Consider the following 13,429-nt stretch of genomic DNA (forward strand, 5'->3'; position numbering starts at 1 on the left):
AATTACAAAATATAATTATTTTCTATAAAGATTTTTTAAATAATATTTTAATGCATTCTTTGCTATATTGAACATAAAAAATGAAATAAAAACTGTAAAAGAACACTATAAAAGAATACTATTTAAAATATTTTATATTTAAATTATTTATCTAAAAAATAATAAAATATTATAGGTATATTATGAAATACGTATTGATACATTTGATTTAAATTGAATGTTCGTGAAGGTGAATAAACTCAATAATCGGCATGTTCAGCAACTTTTACTAAATAAGCGAAAATAAATCTTCTTATCGATTTTCCACTTAGTTTCCAAGTAGAAGTATAAATTTATGATAATTTATAAATCTTGTGACATACACCGAACTGCCATCAATTGCGTGAATTCGATTTGCTTTCGCTTTTATCATCTTTTATCTTGCTGTCATACAGAACGTTAACCAACGGAGAATCTTAATAGAGTGAAAATGCAAAACGTAATTCGCAAAGTAATTAATTAGGATAATTTATGAAAACTGTCGAACGAAACTAACGATTTCATACTCTCATCACCCTTCGTATTAGTTATACTTTCTCTGTAATATACGAAAGATTTATTGCATTTACTGTCAAATTTTTACTTCCATGTCTGTGATAATACTATATATTTTTAAATTTATTAAAGATTACTATTTATAAAGTTGATGATCCTTTTATCATATCTTATTGATCTCGTGTAAACTTCTTGCTACAACATTAAAAAATTAGAAGAAAACATTGACTGTCGATAATTGAACTTTAGGAACGTTGTCATTAATTCTTTTTGAAATTAATGATAAATGTCACTAGAGAGAGAAATGTCATGGTAGTATTATATAATCTTGTATTAACGTGCTCATGATGTTTAGAATGTGTGCAAAAATATATTGCATAAGATATTGCATCATCGCGCAAAGGAAATAAAGAGCAATGACCGCAACATTTTAACATCTCAAAAATCTTACAAAAATCTTTACAAAAATCAATCATTCTAACTGAAAAAGAATAAAATAGAGATAATTATATTAACTTTAAATAGATCGTTTAAGATCGTCTTCAAAAAATTTTTATGTTTTATTTCTTTCTGAAAAGAAATAGGTGATATATTCGTTAAATGTCTGTTTCAAGGGCCGCATCGTGAATGATCCGCGACCTCGTCTCTCGGCTTCTCAACAAGTCCAGATACTGAGTGATGTGCAGCAACATCAGCAACGATACCGGCAACGTCCCGCCCAGGACTTCAAGAATCCGCGGGTAAATTTTCCTACATTCGAACAAGCACAATCCAGCACGCCATTCTCCTCCCTGGCCAAATACAAAGTTGATCGAGCGAAGCAACAGTTGCAACAATTGCAACAGCAGCAACAACAAGTGCAGCAGCTTCTACAACAACAACAACAGAAGATCGCCCAACAACTTGGTACCTCGAATTTCGTAAACGGTGGTGAGGGCGGTATACAATCGCCGCAATTCCAACGGCAACAATATCTGCAACAGCAACGATACAATCAGTACAATCAGAACGGCTTCCAGAATCTTCAGCAAGACTTGTCGCAGCCTTTGTTCAGCGATCAGCAGACGATACAGTTGCAGGAGTATCTTGAGAAGCAGCGTGAGCTGGAATTGCTCCAGAAGCAGCGGCAACAGCTGCTGTACGAGCAGCAGGAACTGCGTAGGCAGCAGGAATTGCTGCGGCTTCAGCAACTTCAAAAGCTCACCTCCACTACGCCACCTCCACCGACCACGACATCAACCCCGATCACCATCAGCACCACTTCTGTGCCTTTGTTGCTGTCCTCGCCAACGGCGCGACGTATCACGCCGTCGGAAGCGGAACTTTTTCTTAAAGCAATTGCTAACCATCAGAAGAAATACACAACGACAGCAGCAAGCACAACTGCAACGGCTACTACCACCACTACTACACAGCCACCTCCGCCAGCCAGACGTTTGATTACTTCTAATACTCATCGAGAGACAGATATACCGGAGAACCTGCTCAGCCTGGTCCAAGAACAAGAAAGTCAATTATTGCAACAAGGTAAATCAAAGCCGCAAATCAAGATAATCTATCAGACCGAAAAACCTAGCACGATGAGACAGAATTCTGGCGGCAAAAGCAGGAGCTCCCAATTATCCGAGCGAGAATTGTTGTTAAAGCAACTCAAACTCGCTCTAGCCCAGTCCGGCGATGACGATGATGTTGCTAGGAATGTTACTACCAGGGATCTGATATTGCCGAACGGCAAGAAAATTCAGGTCATTCACGCGCCAAATGGCTTGTCTTCCATTTCACCTAGTGGAAGTTCCACCGTTCTAACATCGGCTGTGCCGTCGACGACGACCACTATCAAGCCACCTAAAGCACTCTTTGAAGAGTTGACGAAGGATGGCGTGCTGCCACCGGGCGCTGATTTTGAAGTCATCCGACAGAAAAGCGATGGCAAGCTCGAGGAGGTCGGCAAAACACCGATCATCCAAAATCTACCGGCGAAAAAGGTCACGTTCGTTTTGCTGGAGGAGCAGCCGGATGGTAGTTACAAAGTGCAAGGTGTCAAGGGTAATGCTAATGACAAGGAGAGCGGCGGTGATGTCGAATCCATCGTCGAGAAAATCAAGAAGGGTGAACTGAAGCTACCACCCAGCTCGCTTGGTAGCTCGACCACGCAGTCTTCCACGTTAGAACATCTCGAATCCAACCTCGATCCAAATCTAATAGTGTCCACTGGTACGTCTAGAACACCGGTATCATCTATTCATTCCGTCAGCACGACGGCGGCGACCTTCAGACCCACTACCGTCAGATCTACCTCGACCAGATATAGCGAAAGGTGATTACTTATAGTGATTCGCATTCATACAGTTTATTTTTTATCTAAATAGTTTTTTGAGTTCATAATATTCGAAATAAATTATTTTCGAAATTTCGTTTCATGTGCGATATTTAATTTTTAAATGCATATAATTCATTTTTCGCCATCTGTTTAGCTTAATTTGATCGTTTTTCATTTTCATTCTATTTGTATTTAATGTAGTAAAAGATATAGCGAAAAGTAATTATTACTATAATTCGCATTTATGTAATTTATATTCAACTAAATGATTTTTTGAGTTTATAACGATTAAAAAAACTATTGAAGTGATTTCATTTTTATACACCACGTTGATTAAAATATGATTAATTTTATTTCGATTTGTCATTTAGCTCGAATTAATCTCTTCCTATTTTCCATCTATTCATGTTTAATCCAAGAACACACATCTTCGGAAAAATTCTGAAAACATAAATCTTATTGTAACTTTGATAGGCTATAACTTTGGCTCAGATTAATATATCTTTAGACTCTTTTTTTTTATTTTAAAGCTCTGAGATTTCAAAATATCTACATTATGCCAAAAAATTTTATATTGTTAAGTTATAAAATAGAACTCTCGTTTTTTTTCTTGTATACGAAGTGAAATTTCTATCGAGTGAGAGATCTATGTGTTCTAGGATTAACGCTAAAAGATTCTGAATAGAATAAAATTTTCAGTAAGTCGACAACGACAGAATACGTTCCTTACGTCACGGTATCGCCGAATTCGGTGTCCACGACTGACAAATACGTGACTTCGGCGTCCAGCGTCACGGGCCACGTGTTTAACGCCTTGAATCCTGGTCCGACGAAGACGACCTTGTCGGATCATATTCCGAGGGTGACTACCAAGTACTCGTCATCCACCAGAAGCCAATTCATCCCAACGATGGCGCCAGTGAGTGAGATCGTAACGACGACGGCAATGACTCCGACGTCTTACTCGCATCACACGCCAAATTCTTACGTCTATTTCTCCAAACATTCGTCTCCGCAGACCTCATCGACTTCGGCGGAAGAAACCGTTAAGCCTCAAACTTTCCAAGAAAATCTAGCTGCATTATTGAAAAGAGAAGGCCTCTACGCTATGGCAAAGTATCTGAGACAGTCGGGATTGGATTCCGTGTTGAATGAAACTGGTGAGTGGGATGTTAAAATTTAGTTAATTAAATTAACTGTCGTGATTTAACAATGATTCTAAAAATAAAAGAAAAGGCGTAGACTTTAAACAATTTCTTATTTTGTAATAAAAATAAAAATTTCAGTAACTTTTGAATTTTCTCACAATTTTTGCATTATTAAATATTAATAGAATAAAATTTATATGTACTATTAATTAAATTTTTATATTGTTATATATATTCTTAATAAAAACTTAACGTGACTATTTTTCAGATTTCATGATTTCATAAAAATTTACAGTCACTACGATCTGATTAATGATGACTTGATAAATAATTCTTAAAATATAATCTGTTTTAATGTTAACGTGACCGATTAAAACAAAAACAAAAAGGAAAGATTTATAAATTTTATAAAATAGAAATAGCGTTTTATATATATATATATATATATATATATAAAATACGTTTATAAATAATACGTTTCGAGAATACATAATTTCGAGAAAAATTATAAATTAATAAAATATAAAAATGACATATTATGCAGCAGACGAACTTTGAAGAGTATTACGCGTAAAAATGTTAAATATTACAATAAACGAATTACGAACTTTCTGCGCAACAACGCAAAACCGCTGCAGTCTTATCCAACAACATCGCAAGGCGGGACAACTTGCGTCAATGTTCTTGAGGTCCAAACGGTTGTACAAATGATCCTGTTAGAGGTAGACCCGTGCCTCTTTGCACAATCCACCACCATTTGTATCTCGCGTTTCGCTTTAGTCGTGCAATGTTCGTCAGAAAAATGTTCTCACGACTTCTTGCCCGTTTCGACACAAGACGTCTCTCCGTCTTCTACGGAGAACAAAGGCGAGTACGCGTACCTCATTACGCGAGCTCTCACAGAAGACACGCGAGATTTTCATTAGTTATAATTATGGGTGTATATACGATTTGCTTTTAACCCATTGTTTCTTTAGCCCTTTATCTATACTTTCTTTCATTGAAAAATCGAGAAATTGAGCTTTGTACTGAACATACAAAAAATATCATTCTACTGCTTTAAAAAACCGTGATTATTCAATTTACTTGCTTCTTTTAAGTATAATGATTATCTTTAACAAAGAATATTTTTTTTATGATCATTTTAAATATATTTCTTATTTTTAAAATGTAGAAAAATTCATTATATGCTTAAAACAAGAGAATATAATATTTGAAAAATCTTTAAAGGATAATTATAAAATTTTATAAAATCATAAAATTTTTGTAAAAAAAAACTTGGTATAATAAATAAATCAAATTTATTTTAGTATAATCTTGATTGAAGTATTAAATTTATTTAGAATTTTCAGAATAGAATATTTTTAATAATATTTGTTTGTGATAAAAAACTTATATGCGGATATGAAGTTTTAAATACTTGAAATAGTTTAGTTAAATACTTGAAGTAAATAATTATTATAACTAATCTAAATACAGTAGACATCTTTTTGTGTGCATGTAAAGCGCATTAGAAAATTACAGCAATATTACACGAAAATTACGTAATGTAATGTTTTTTACGCGATAGTGTATTTTTTCATTTCATATCTGAAGAATCCAGTTCAAGTTGAACTGGATTCTCTTTGCAGTGGATTAACATGATGTATGTCGATCCTTTCACGCGTACCTTCAGTTATGAATAATTTTTGCTGGTCAATCGATAAATATATCCTGATTCGATCTGTCCATTGATTCTAAGAAGAGAATCAAATCTCATCGTGAAGAAAATATTGACGCTCTTATTTGACATACTGACAATTTTATTTGACCGCGTTCGCATGCTAGCTCGTTAGAAAGAAAATAAATCGCTGCGTATTTTCTCACGTGTGATATTTCCTATAACGGCGATCCCCTGCCCCTCAGTAACAATTCCGTTTCTGCTGATCGCGTACTCAATTATCAATCGGAACATTATATAATTTCATCATGACGTTCTCCACCGATATATATGTTTTTCCTTCGACGAAGATTATAGATGAACTCATGAGCGTATGCTATGTCTGGCTACGCCTGTAATGGAAGAGAATGTCTGACGAATGAAGCGCAATTATATGGATACTGATTGCAAAGCTGCGAAATATATAATGTTTATACACAGCAACGATTGTTATCTCTTGATGTTCGATTAACGTGTCATAAGAATAATACGAATTAATGAGTGCGTTTAGCAGAAAAAAAGTCGCTTCGTGACTGTTCTAAAATTCTTAATACACAGAAAAAAACAATTTTAGTGAAATATCTAAAAATTTAGCTTATAAATCCGAAAATAATTTTGTTGGATCATTAAAATAATTATGTAGGAACTCAAGCATAACATAATTCTGTGAAAAATGTTGATATTTTAAGCTTGAACATCCTACATAATTATTTTAATAGTTCAACAAAATTATTTCAGATCAATATCTATATAAATTTTTAGATACTTTAGTAAAACCGTTCTTGTACACAATAGCTCTCTCTTTACAACTGTTGTGTAAAAATATCTAAAAAAGATAATCTAATATGATTATATGATTTTAACTGGAGATCTAAATGTATAAACCAATCGCATTAAGGAATCTTGCAACATTTGCAAAACTGCTTTTTCCTTTGAATGCAGCCAATGCAACAAGGCAACGTGAAAGGCTTCTTTCTAAGTCCTAACGTTATATTTTTAACAATTGGGCTTTGAATCAAGTCTCTATTAAAGTTTAAAATAAAATTCAGTTTAAGTTTACAAGCGGAATATGACATTTTTATCTATATTTTCTTGTTTGAAATTTAATTTACCAAAAACCTCTCGTTTTGGATTATAATAATCATTTAGAATTACGAATTCGAAATTTCGAATTTTCATTTAAGGAAAGTTCAATTCTATATAGAGAAGATTTCGATAATAATTATGATATTTGATACTTCTGAGACACTTTCCTATATTGTTTTGTATATTAAATTTTCAGGTCCATATACCATATTTGTTCCTACGGATAAAGCCTTCAGGACGTTACTGGTGCAGCTGGGAGGGCCAGAGAAAGCCGAGCAGAAGTTCCACGACAATCCGAGACTTCTAAGTGGGGTACGCATCAGTGCTAAAAGCGTCATTAATAATTTATTTACCTAACGATATATACTTCACTGACACTAGTTAGCTAATCGTAATTACACTAATTTACCGCTTTTCTCTATAGAAGAGAGATATGAAGACTCAATTAAATTATAATCTTGAAATTAAATGTGAGCTTGGAAAAATAAAACGACAAATCTTCTTCAGTGAGAGCATTGATGTCAGTGAAATAAGAAATATGTACTAATGAGAATCCTTTGCAACAGCTCCTTCTTCATCACGTCATACCGGGAGCCTTCAGAATAGATTCTCTACAGGACGAGATGACCGGCGTCAGTCTCGCAGGAACGCAGTTGCGAGTGAACGAGTACGCGATGCAGGATCACGAATGGAACGATGTAAAAGTAATTTTATATTTTAGAATCTCTCTTCAATATTTCGATAAAATCTCGTCCATTTATTTTAATTAAAATTTATTTCGTTTCTTTATTTTAATTAAAACTAAAATTCTTTTTTTCTTAAGTCGCTAACTTCCCCAAAAACATACAATATTTTAAAAAAATTTTTTTAACATTTATTTAATATTTTTATATTAAATATTGAAAAAATATTTTTTAAATATTTTTTAAATTAAATTTTAAATTTTTTGATTGAGCTTTTTCTTTGTTTAATAGAATCGTTCGCTCGTAAAGTGTAAATTATTAATAGCTCGTAAGTCAATGCGATTATTATTTTCATAATATGTATATGGATCAATGTATATGGTTCATTCGCGCGTGATTCAGTTTATTGACTTTCGCGAATATACTAGAAATCTTCCATTCACTCGATGGACATATGATTCAAGCGACAATTTCGCTCAAAAATTCCAGATGTCTCTAAATCTTAAATGTTTTTTTTTTAAGATGTCTTTAAACTTTGAAACTTAAGATGTCAAAAAATGTTTAACGTTAAAGAACCAATGTTTTTTACTCAAAAAACCAACCAATTAAACTAGCTATAAAAATAAAGTAATAAAAAACTAAATATTTCTTCAATATAAAAGATTGATAAAGAGATAAATTTTGATGACATATAGTCAAATAATTAATTATTTGATCATGTATCATTAGAATTGTTATATTAATAAATTACTGATTTGTATAGAACATATTAAAGCTATTTCCTTGTTAGTCTCTTATCTTACTTTGCATAATACAATATAAGTTATATAAAATTTTTACTTATTAAAAAGACATAACTATTGCAAAGTAAAAAAAATTCAAAATCCTATTTTTTATACAAGAAATATAAGTTAAGAAATATAATATTAATGTAAAAAATAGAAATGGTCAATAATGATTGTTCGGTATTTCTCGTGTAAAAAATATTATTCAAATATTTTTATAGATCTTTTCGAAATTGCAAATTTTTTTTAGATTATTTCTAAATGTCATAACGAGGGGGTAATCACTTAATGTAATCGTAGGATAGAATTCCAAAATCAATATAAAATTCATATGAAATCTCGATGTATAATCCACTAATTACATATGCGACTACGAGAAATAATTGTGTGATATTAGATAAAATCAATTATTTTATCAAATGACTTCATATATACAGAAAATTATTTGACATCAGATAAAGTCATATGAAATCAAATGAAATCACATATATAATCTGTGGGACAATATTTCAGCAAATGGTTACCCCCTCGCGTCATAATTCTCTACTTACTTAATATGTACCATAGATCCGATGAAGAAGATTCTATATCACGCGACCGTTTCTCTTCATTTGTAATTTCGCATTGTTTGCAAATAGGTAACGACAATAAATGGGGCGCGTGTCGCGCCTAACAAACGAGACATCGAGATTCCTCAAGGTATCGCCCATGCCGTCGATAGGGTCATGTTCCCGTTGCCGGTCGGTGATTTGGTGCAAACCTTGCAAGCCGATCGTGAGAGGAGATTCACTACGTTTCTCAGAATGCTACACGTGTCGGGCTTGGAGGACACGCTCACAGGTACATGAAAAATCCAAACGAAAATTAATTTTAAAGAACTCAATTTGTGTCATATGCGCCTTTCCTATCATTCTTGACACGCAAATTCGAAGAATTATCTCGAATCCTTTTTTAGTATTTTAATAAAAGCTGTCTTTCTAGGGCCGAAAACGTTTACTATCTTCGCACCGACCGATTCTGCTTTCACTGATGCATCTACAAAGAACGGCGTTCCAATTTGGACCGATGAGGATGGGCCGGAAGCGGCGAAGGCGATAATTTCGCGGCATATCATTCCCACGACTCTTTATACGGCCGGAATGAGATATTACATTCAGAAAGATACCCTTCGCCCACAATCGCCAGTTCATATCCACAAAAATAGCGGTAAGTAAATTAAATGATGTATAATAGTAAAGATTTGTATTTTAAAAGCGTTATTAAAAAGATAAAAATCGAATAATAAATAATCTCTCAGATGATTAACGTACATTGTTTCAGGACGAGTACGAATAAACGAAGCACATGTCGTAACGCATAATGTGCCAGCAACGAACGGTGTGTTACATGCTATTGACGGTGTTCTATAAAACGATATCATAATGAATGCAAATTGACGATTTAAAATGCACAAGTTGCAATCATACAGGTGATAATCGTTTGATAATTTATAACATTAAACGAATCGTATTTATAATTTCTCAAATACTGAAAAGCTCGATATATTAAGTGAATATAAATTACTTGTGTAAATGCGGCGAAATGCGTGACGATTAAATCGAATTATATCAAAGTGATTATAAACTCTATAAACAAATCGTCGCATCGCATGATTAAATTTAATCACCGACAAATTGAAATGTTATGCCATAGGTGTCGCGAAATCAGAGGAAAAAGTAACGAGACCATTGTAACGTATGTGTATACATATTAATTTATATAAGGTAAGCAAAAAAAAACTAGAGATTCATATACTCGTGCCATGAGACCCATGAGCACAAGAATATGGAATATTAATCACTATTGTATAGAATGGTAACGCAATACCATGTTTAGTTCTCATATAGCTCATATCTTTTTATAAATAAATGTACAGAATATATTTTTGCGATTATATTTACAAGAATGCGTTCTCCAACTTTCCTTAACGATACTTAATAATAAAACAAAATTTACATATGTCTTTAATATATAATTGTAATCACTAGAATTTGAAGTCCCTGCAACAGTTGATTTCTATATGCAATAATAGAAGTGATTTTTCTATAGAAAATAATCAATGATTGCCGTTTGGGGATTTGTCTTGGGTAATTAATTTCTTCAGAATTGCCTAATAATTCGTCTTATACTTCTTAATTTCTACCATTATATGATGGATGTTCGTAAGTTGCGTGCGTGCATTTATTGGCAAGATCTTATGAAGACGATTATAATATTGTATCAATTGCGTCATTGCGCCTTGCACTAATGTACTGCCAAGCACCAGGCTGGGAAACGACTGCAACACTTCTCGATTTATTTCTTCTAATGCTCGCTTCCAATTGTTCGTAAAAGATTGCACTAGAGCCAACACTTTGCCCTCCTGTCGTTTTAAATCGTCTATTTGACCTTTTTCGCTCAGAGCTTCTGCTTCCTTCACCAACTGGATTATACTACCAAAATGCGGACTCAAAACTTCTTCGATAAATTCGGAAGAACGCGCGTTTAATAGTTCCCGAAAGCTCTCTGCTTCTTTCGAGGTTTCTCGTGTCCTTTCCTGCAGTTAAATATCTGTTAATTTTTTCTTAATACGTTAATACACTTTCCTATCTTCCCTAGTAAAACCTACTTACCATTAATACTCTGAGGATAAGATCATAATTATTGATAAGAAATACTAATTGCTGTGTTCGACTTGGGAAAATAGATGCCATTCTTAACAGGAAACATTGTACAGCTTCTCTCAGTTCTGCCAATAATTGAGTTGTCCCTTCACAAGGAAAACCTTCGACTACACTTACAATTGCGGCGCTAAACTCCGCATATCTTCTGGTAATCTAAAAATTCATAATTATATAAGAGATTAACACATACATATTTCAATATTACAGTAATCAAATGCCATTATAAACGATCCATTATACACTTACATAATGTGGACCAGTTTCTTTATTGAATTTTGACGGGTCACAGTCTTTTACACTATTTATATTTAATTGAAACACAAATTCAAATCTAAAAAGCAAATATAATTTTACAAATTATTATGTTATAAATTAATAAGATAATTATTATTGCAATTATTTTTAAATATGTTCAAGTACCTAGGCCAAATTATGCCATTTAAAGTCTCCCAATATTTATCCAATGCTGGTACAGCTCTTTTATGACATATTAATTGATAACGCATCACTAAATGTAAGCAGAGAAATAGAGCAATTGTATCATAACAATCTTCAACAAATGATTGCAAGTTCTTTATCATAAGATTTAACGTTTTCCCCATAACCTGCCAAGAGAAAAGAATTATTTAATTTTAGTACTCTCTCTACTTAGTACATATATTTACTTATATCTATCAAATCAATTATTAAATATGACTCTCTTACCTGATTGAAAATATCTAACGCTTGTGCATTACGGACTTTGAAAAATTCTATTAGGAATAGATATTCTCTGCAAGCATTATCAACCAAAGCATATTGTTCACTTCTGAATAGAGCTTCATAATGATACTATAAGATTATAATACTAATTTAAAAAACATTGAATATTACGTAAGTTATAATAGTTATATCATTAGTATAATATCATATTGTGTCCAGTAAAGATCATAACAACAAAAGAATTGCCTGATTTCATTTTGAAACGAAAATCCTAATATCAAAATGTGTCGAGGCTATATATAATAGATTGAATTATAAGTAAATTATATCTCTTAAAGTTTACACGTTCAAATATGGTACAATATAAAATTTCAACCATACTTAAATGCACAAATTTGAGATGATATGATTCATTAACTTAAATGCTTTTAATTAAAAAGCATTAACTTCGATATTTTGTATGAATTTTTGTATAAAAAAAAAATAATCTCAATCTATCCTTAAGGATTGTTACGGTCTTTACTAGACTTGTATATATCATTAATACTTACTCGTGTTTTAGAAGCTGTGTGTGGAACAATTATAGGTGTTTCCAATTGAGAAGTCAAAACCTGACCCCTTGTATCTATGGAAAAGACAGTACCTTTGTGCTTTAACGTTGTTTTATGAAAAAGACCTCTGCCTGCTGTATCTTCGACTCCCATTAAATCATCCTTTGTCGCTCTCTCTTCAAACTGAGAAAAGAAATTTTATTGTAATTTGATGTTTCAACTTATTTACATAAGATCATTTTTTCTCCATACCTACCTGTAATTTCATCAACCTTGATGAATAAGACTTGAAATATGAATAACATATTTTACTCATAGTGTCAATGTACTCTCCACAAATTTCCTCAGCTACATTTCTCTCATTTGCCAAAATAAATTCAAAGAAAAATTTGTATTTTAACATGTTGTTCTGCGGTACTTGATAATTCGTCATTGGCTTCCTAAATTTGTAAATTTGTTCTAGCAAATATGTCCTAATCTTTGCCATTGCTTTTACTTTCAGCTTCTCTAATATATCCTTCACATCTAAACAAGACTTGGCTTCCTTAAAACTTTGTTCCTTCACAAAATTGATTTTGTGATTGAGAGTTTGTAGGTGAATCAAAAATTCCTTTTCAGTCACTGAACAGTCCATAATACCACTGTTAAGAAAATTAATATAATTAAATATACAAAAATTCAATTTAATATAAAAATTAATATACATTTAATGAGTTTATCTCTGTAACATTCTCTTATAAAATGGATAACTTCTTACGAAATCAGAATTTCAGACACTGTCATGTCTTCAATAAATTGACTAAGTGGACCTCGTATTATTTGTCTATTGGACAGTTGTTGGCTCATAGCAATAGACTTGCGTTGCAAGAAAATTATCTCGGAACTTATATTTCCTAGAACTGACTGGAAGTTCATCAACATTGACTCCATTTTCTGTAAAAAATAATATGGAAATCTACATCTAAATGTTTCTCTGAGAAAATTTTGCTTGAGTAATATTACTTTTCAAAAAAGTACAAGTTATTGGAGTAGACTATACAAATGCATTCAATACATATGAGATACTATTAAAGACTATCTACTTAAAAAAATTTTCTAGAATTGAAGAATATTAATGTTATTGACCATCAATATAAATTTTTCAACATAAATATCTAAACAGTATTAAATTTACAATTTATTATTATATGCTTTTTAAAAAAAAAAAAATATATATATA

General features: G+C 32.3%; 2 protein-coding genes across 6 annotated transcripts in view; one reads left to right on the forward strand and one right to left on the reverse strand.

Moving 5' to 3' along the window:
• The window catches only part of LOC108693108 (mucin-12), a 29,423-nt gene extending 19,292 nt beyond the window's left edge, over positions 1 to 10,131 (forward strand). Inside the window, exons 2-9 of one of the 4 annotated variants that reach the window (XR_001932012.1) lie at positions 1,149 to 2,851; positions 3,554 to 4,014; positions 6,984 to 7,099; positions 7,354 to 7,491; positions 8,894 to 9,095; positions 9,237 to 9,461; positions 9,576 to 9,723; positions 9,948 to 10,131. Coding sequence is in view for 3 of the 4 variants with exons in the window: in XM_018201815.1 (XP_018057304.1) it covers positions 1,149 to 2,851; positions 3,554 to 4,014; positions 6,984 to 7,099; positions 7,354 to 7,491; positions 8,894 to 9,095; positions 9,237 to 9,461; positions 9,576 to 9,664 (2,934 nt within the window). In the remaining variant the exon portion in view is untranslated. Of the gene's footprint in view, positions 1 to 1,148; positions 2,852 to 3,553; positions 4,015 to 6,983; positions 7,100 to 7,353; positions 7,492 to 8,893; positions 9,096 to 9,236; positions 9,462 to 9,575 lie in introns of all 4 variants that reach the window. The other 3 variants (XM_018201840.1, XM_018201815.1, XM_018201829.1) reach the window with 3 other exon arrangements.
• Positions 10,132 to 10,152: 21 nt separating this feature from the next.
• The window catches only part of LOC108693116 (vacuolar protein sorting-associated protein 52 homolog), a 3,992-nt gene continuing 715 nt past the window's right edge, over positions 10,153 to 13,429 (reverse strand). Inside the window, exons 2-9 of one of the 2 annotated variants that reach the window (XM_018201856.1) lie at positions 12,968 to 13,143; positions 12,467 to 12,851; positions 12,211 to 12,393; positions 11,663 to 11,788; positions 11,378 to 11,562; positions 11,204 to 11,288; positions 10,907 to 11,110; positions 10,153 to 10,830 (exon numbers count right to left, since the gene is read on the reverse strand). In XM_018201856.1, coding sequence (XP_018057345.1) covers positions 10,405 to 10,830; positions 10,907 to 11,110; positions 11,204 to 11,288; positions 11,378 to 11,562; positions 11,663 to 11,788; positions 12,211 to 12,393; positions 12,467 to 12,851; positions 12,968 to 13,143 — 1,770 coding nt within the window. In that variant the 3' untranslated portion in view covers positions 10,153 to 10,404. The remainder of the gene's footprint in view (positions 10,831 to 10,906; positions 11,111 to 11,203; positions 11,289 to 11,377; positions 11,563 to 11,662; positions 11,789 to 12,210; positions 12,394 to 12,466; positions 12,852 to 12,967; positions 13,144 to 13,429) is intronic. The other variant, XM_018201866.1, reaches the window with a different exon arrangement.

The sequence above is a fragment of the Atta colombica genome, unplaced genomic scaffold (assembly GCF_001594045.1).
Source record: "Atta colombica isolate Treedump-2 unplaced genomic scaffold, Acol1.0 scaffold107, whole genome shotgun sequence".
Taxonomy (NCBI): domain Eukaryota; kingdom Metazoa; phylum Arthropoda; class Insecta; order Hymenoptera; family Formicidae; genus Atta; species Atta colombica.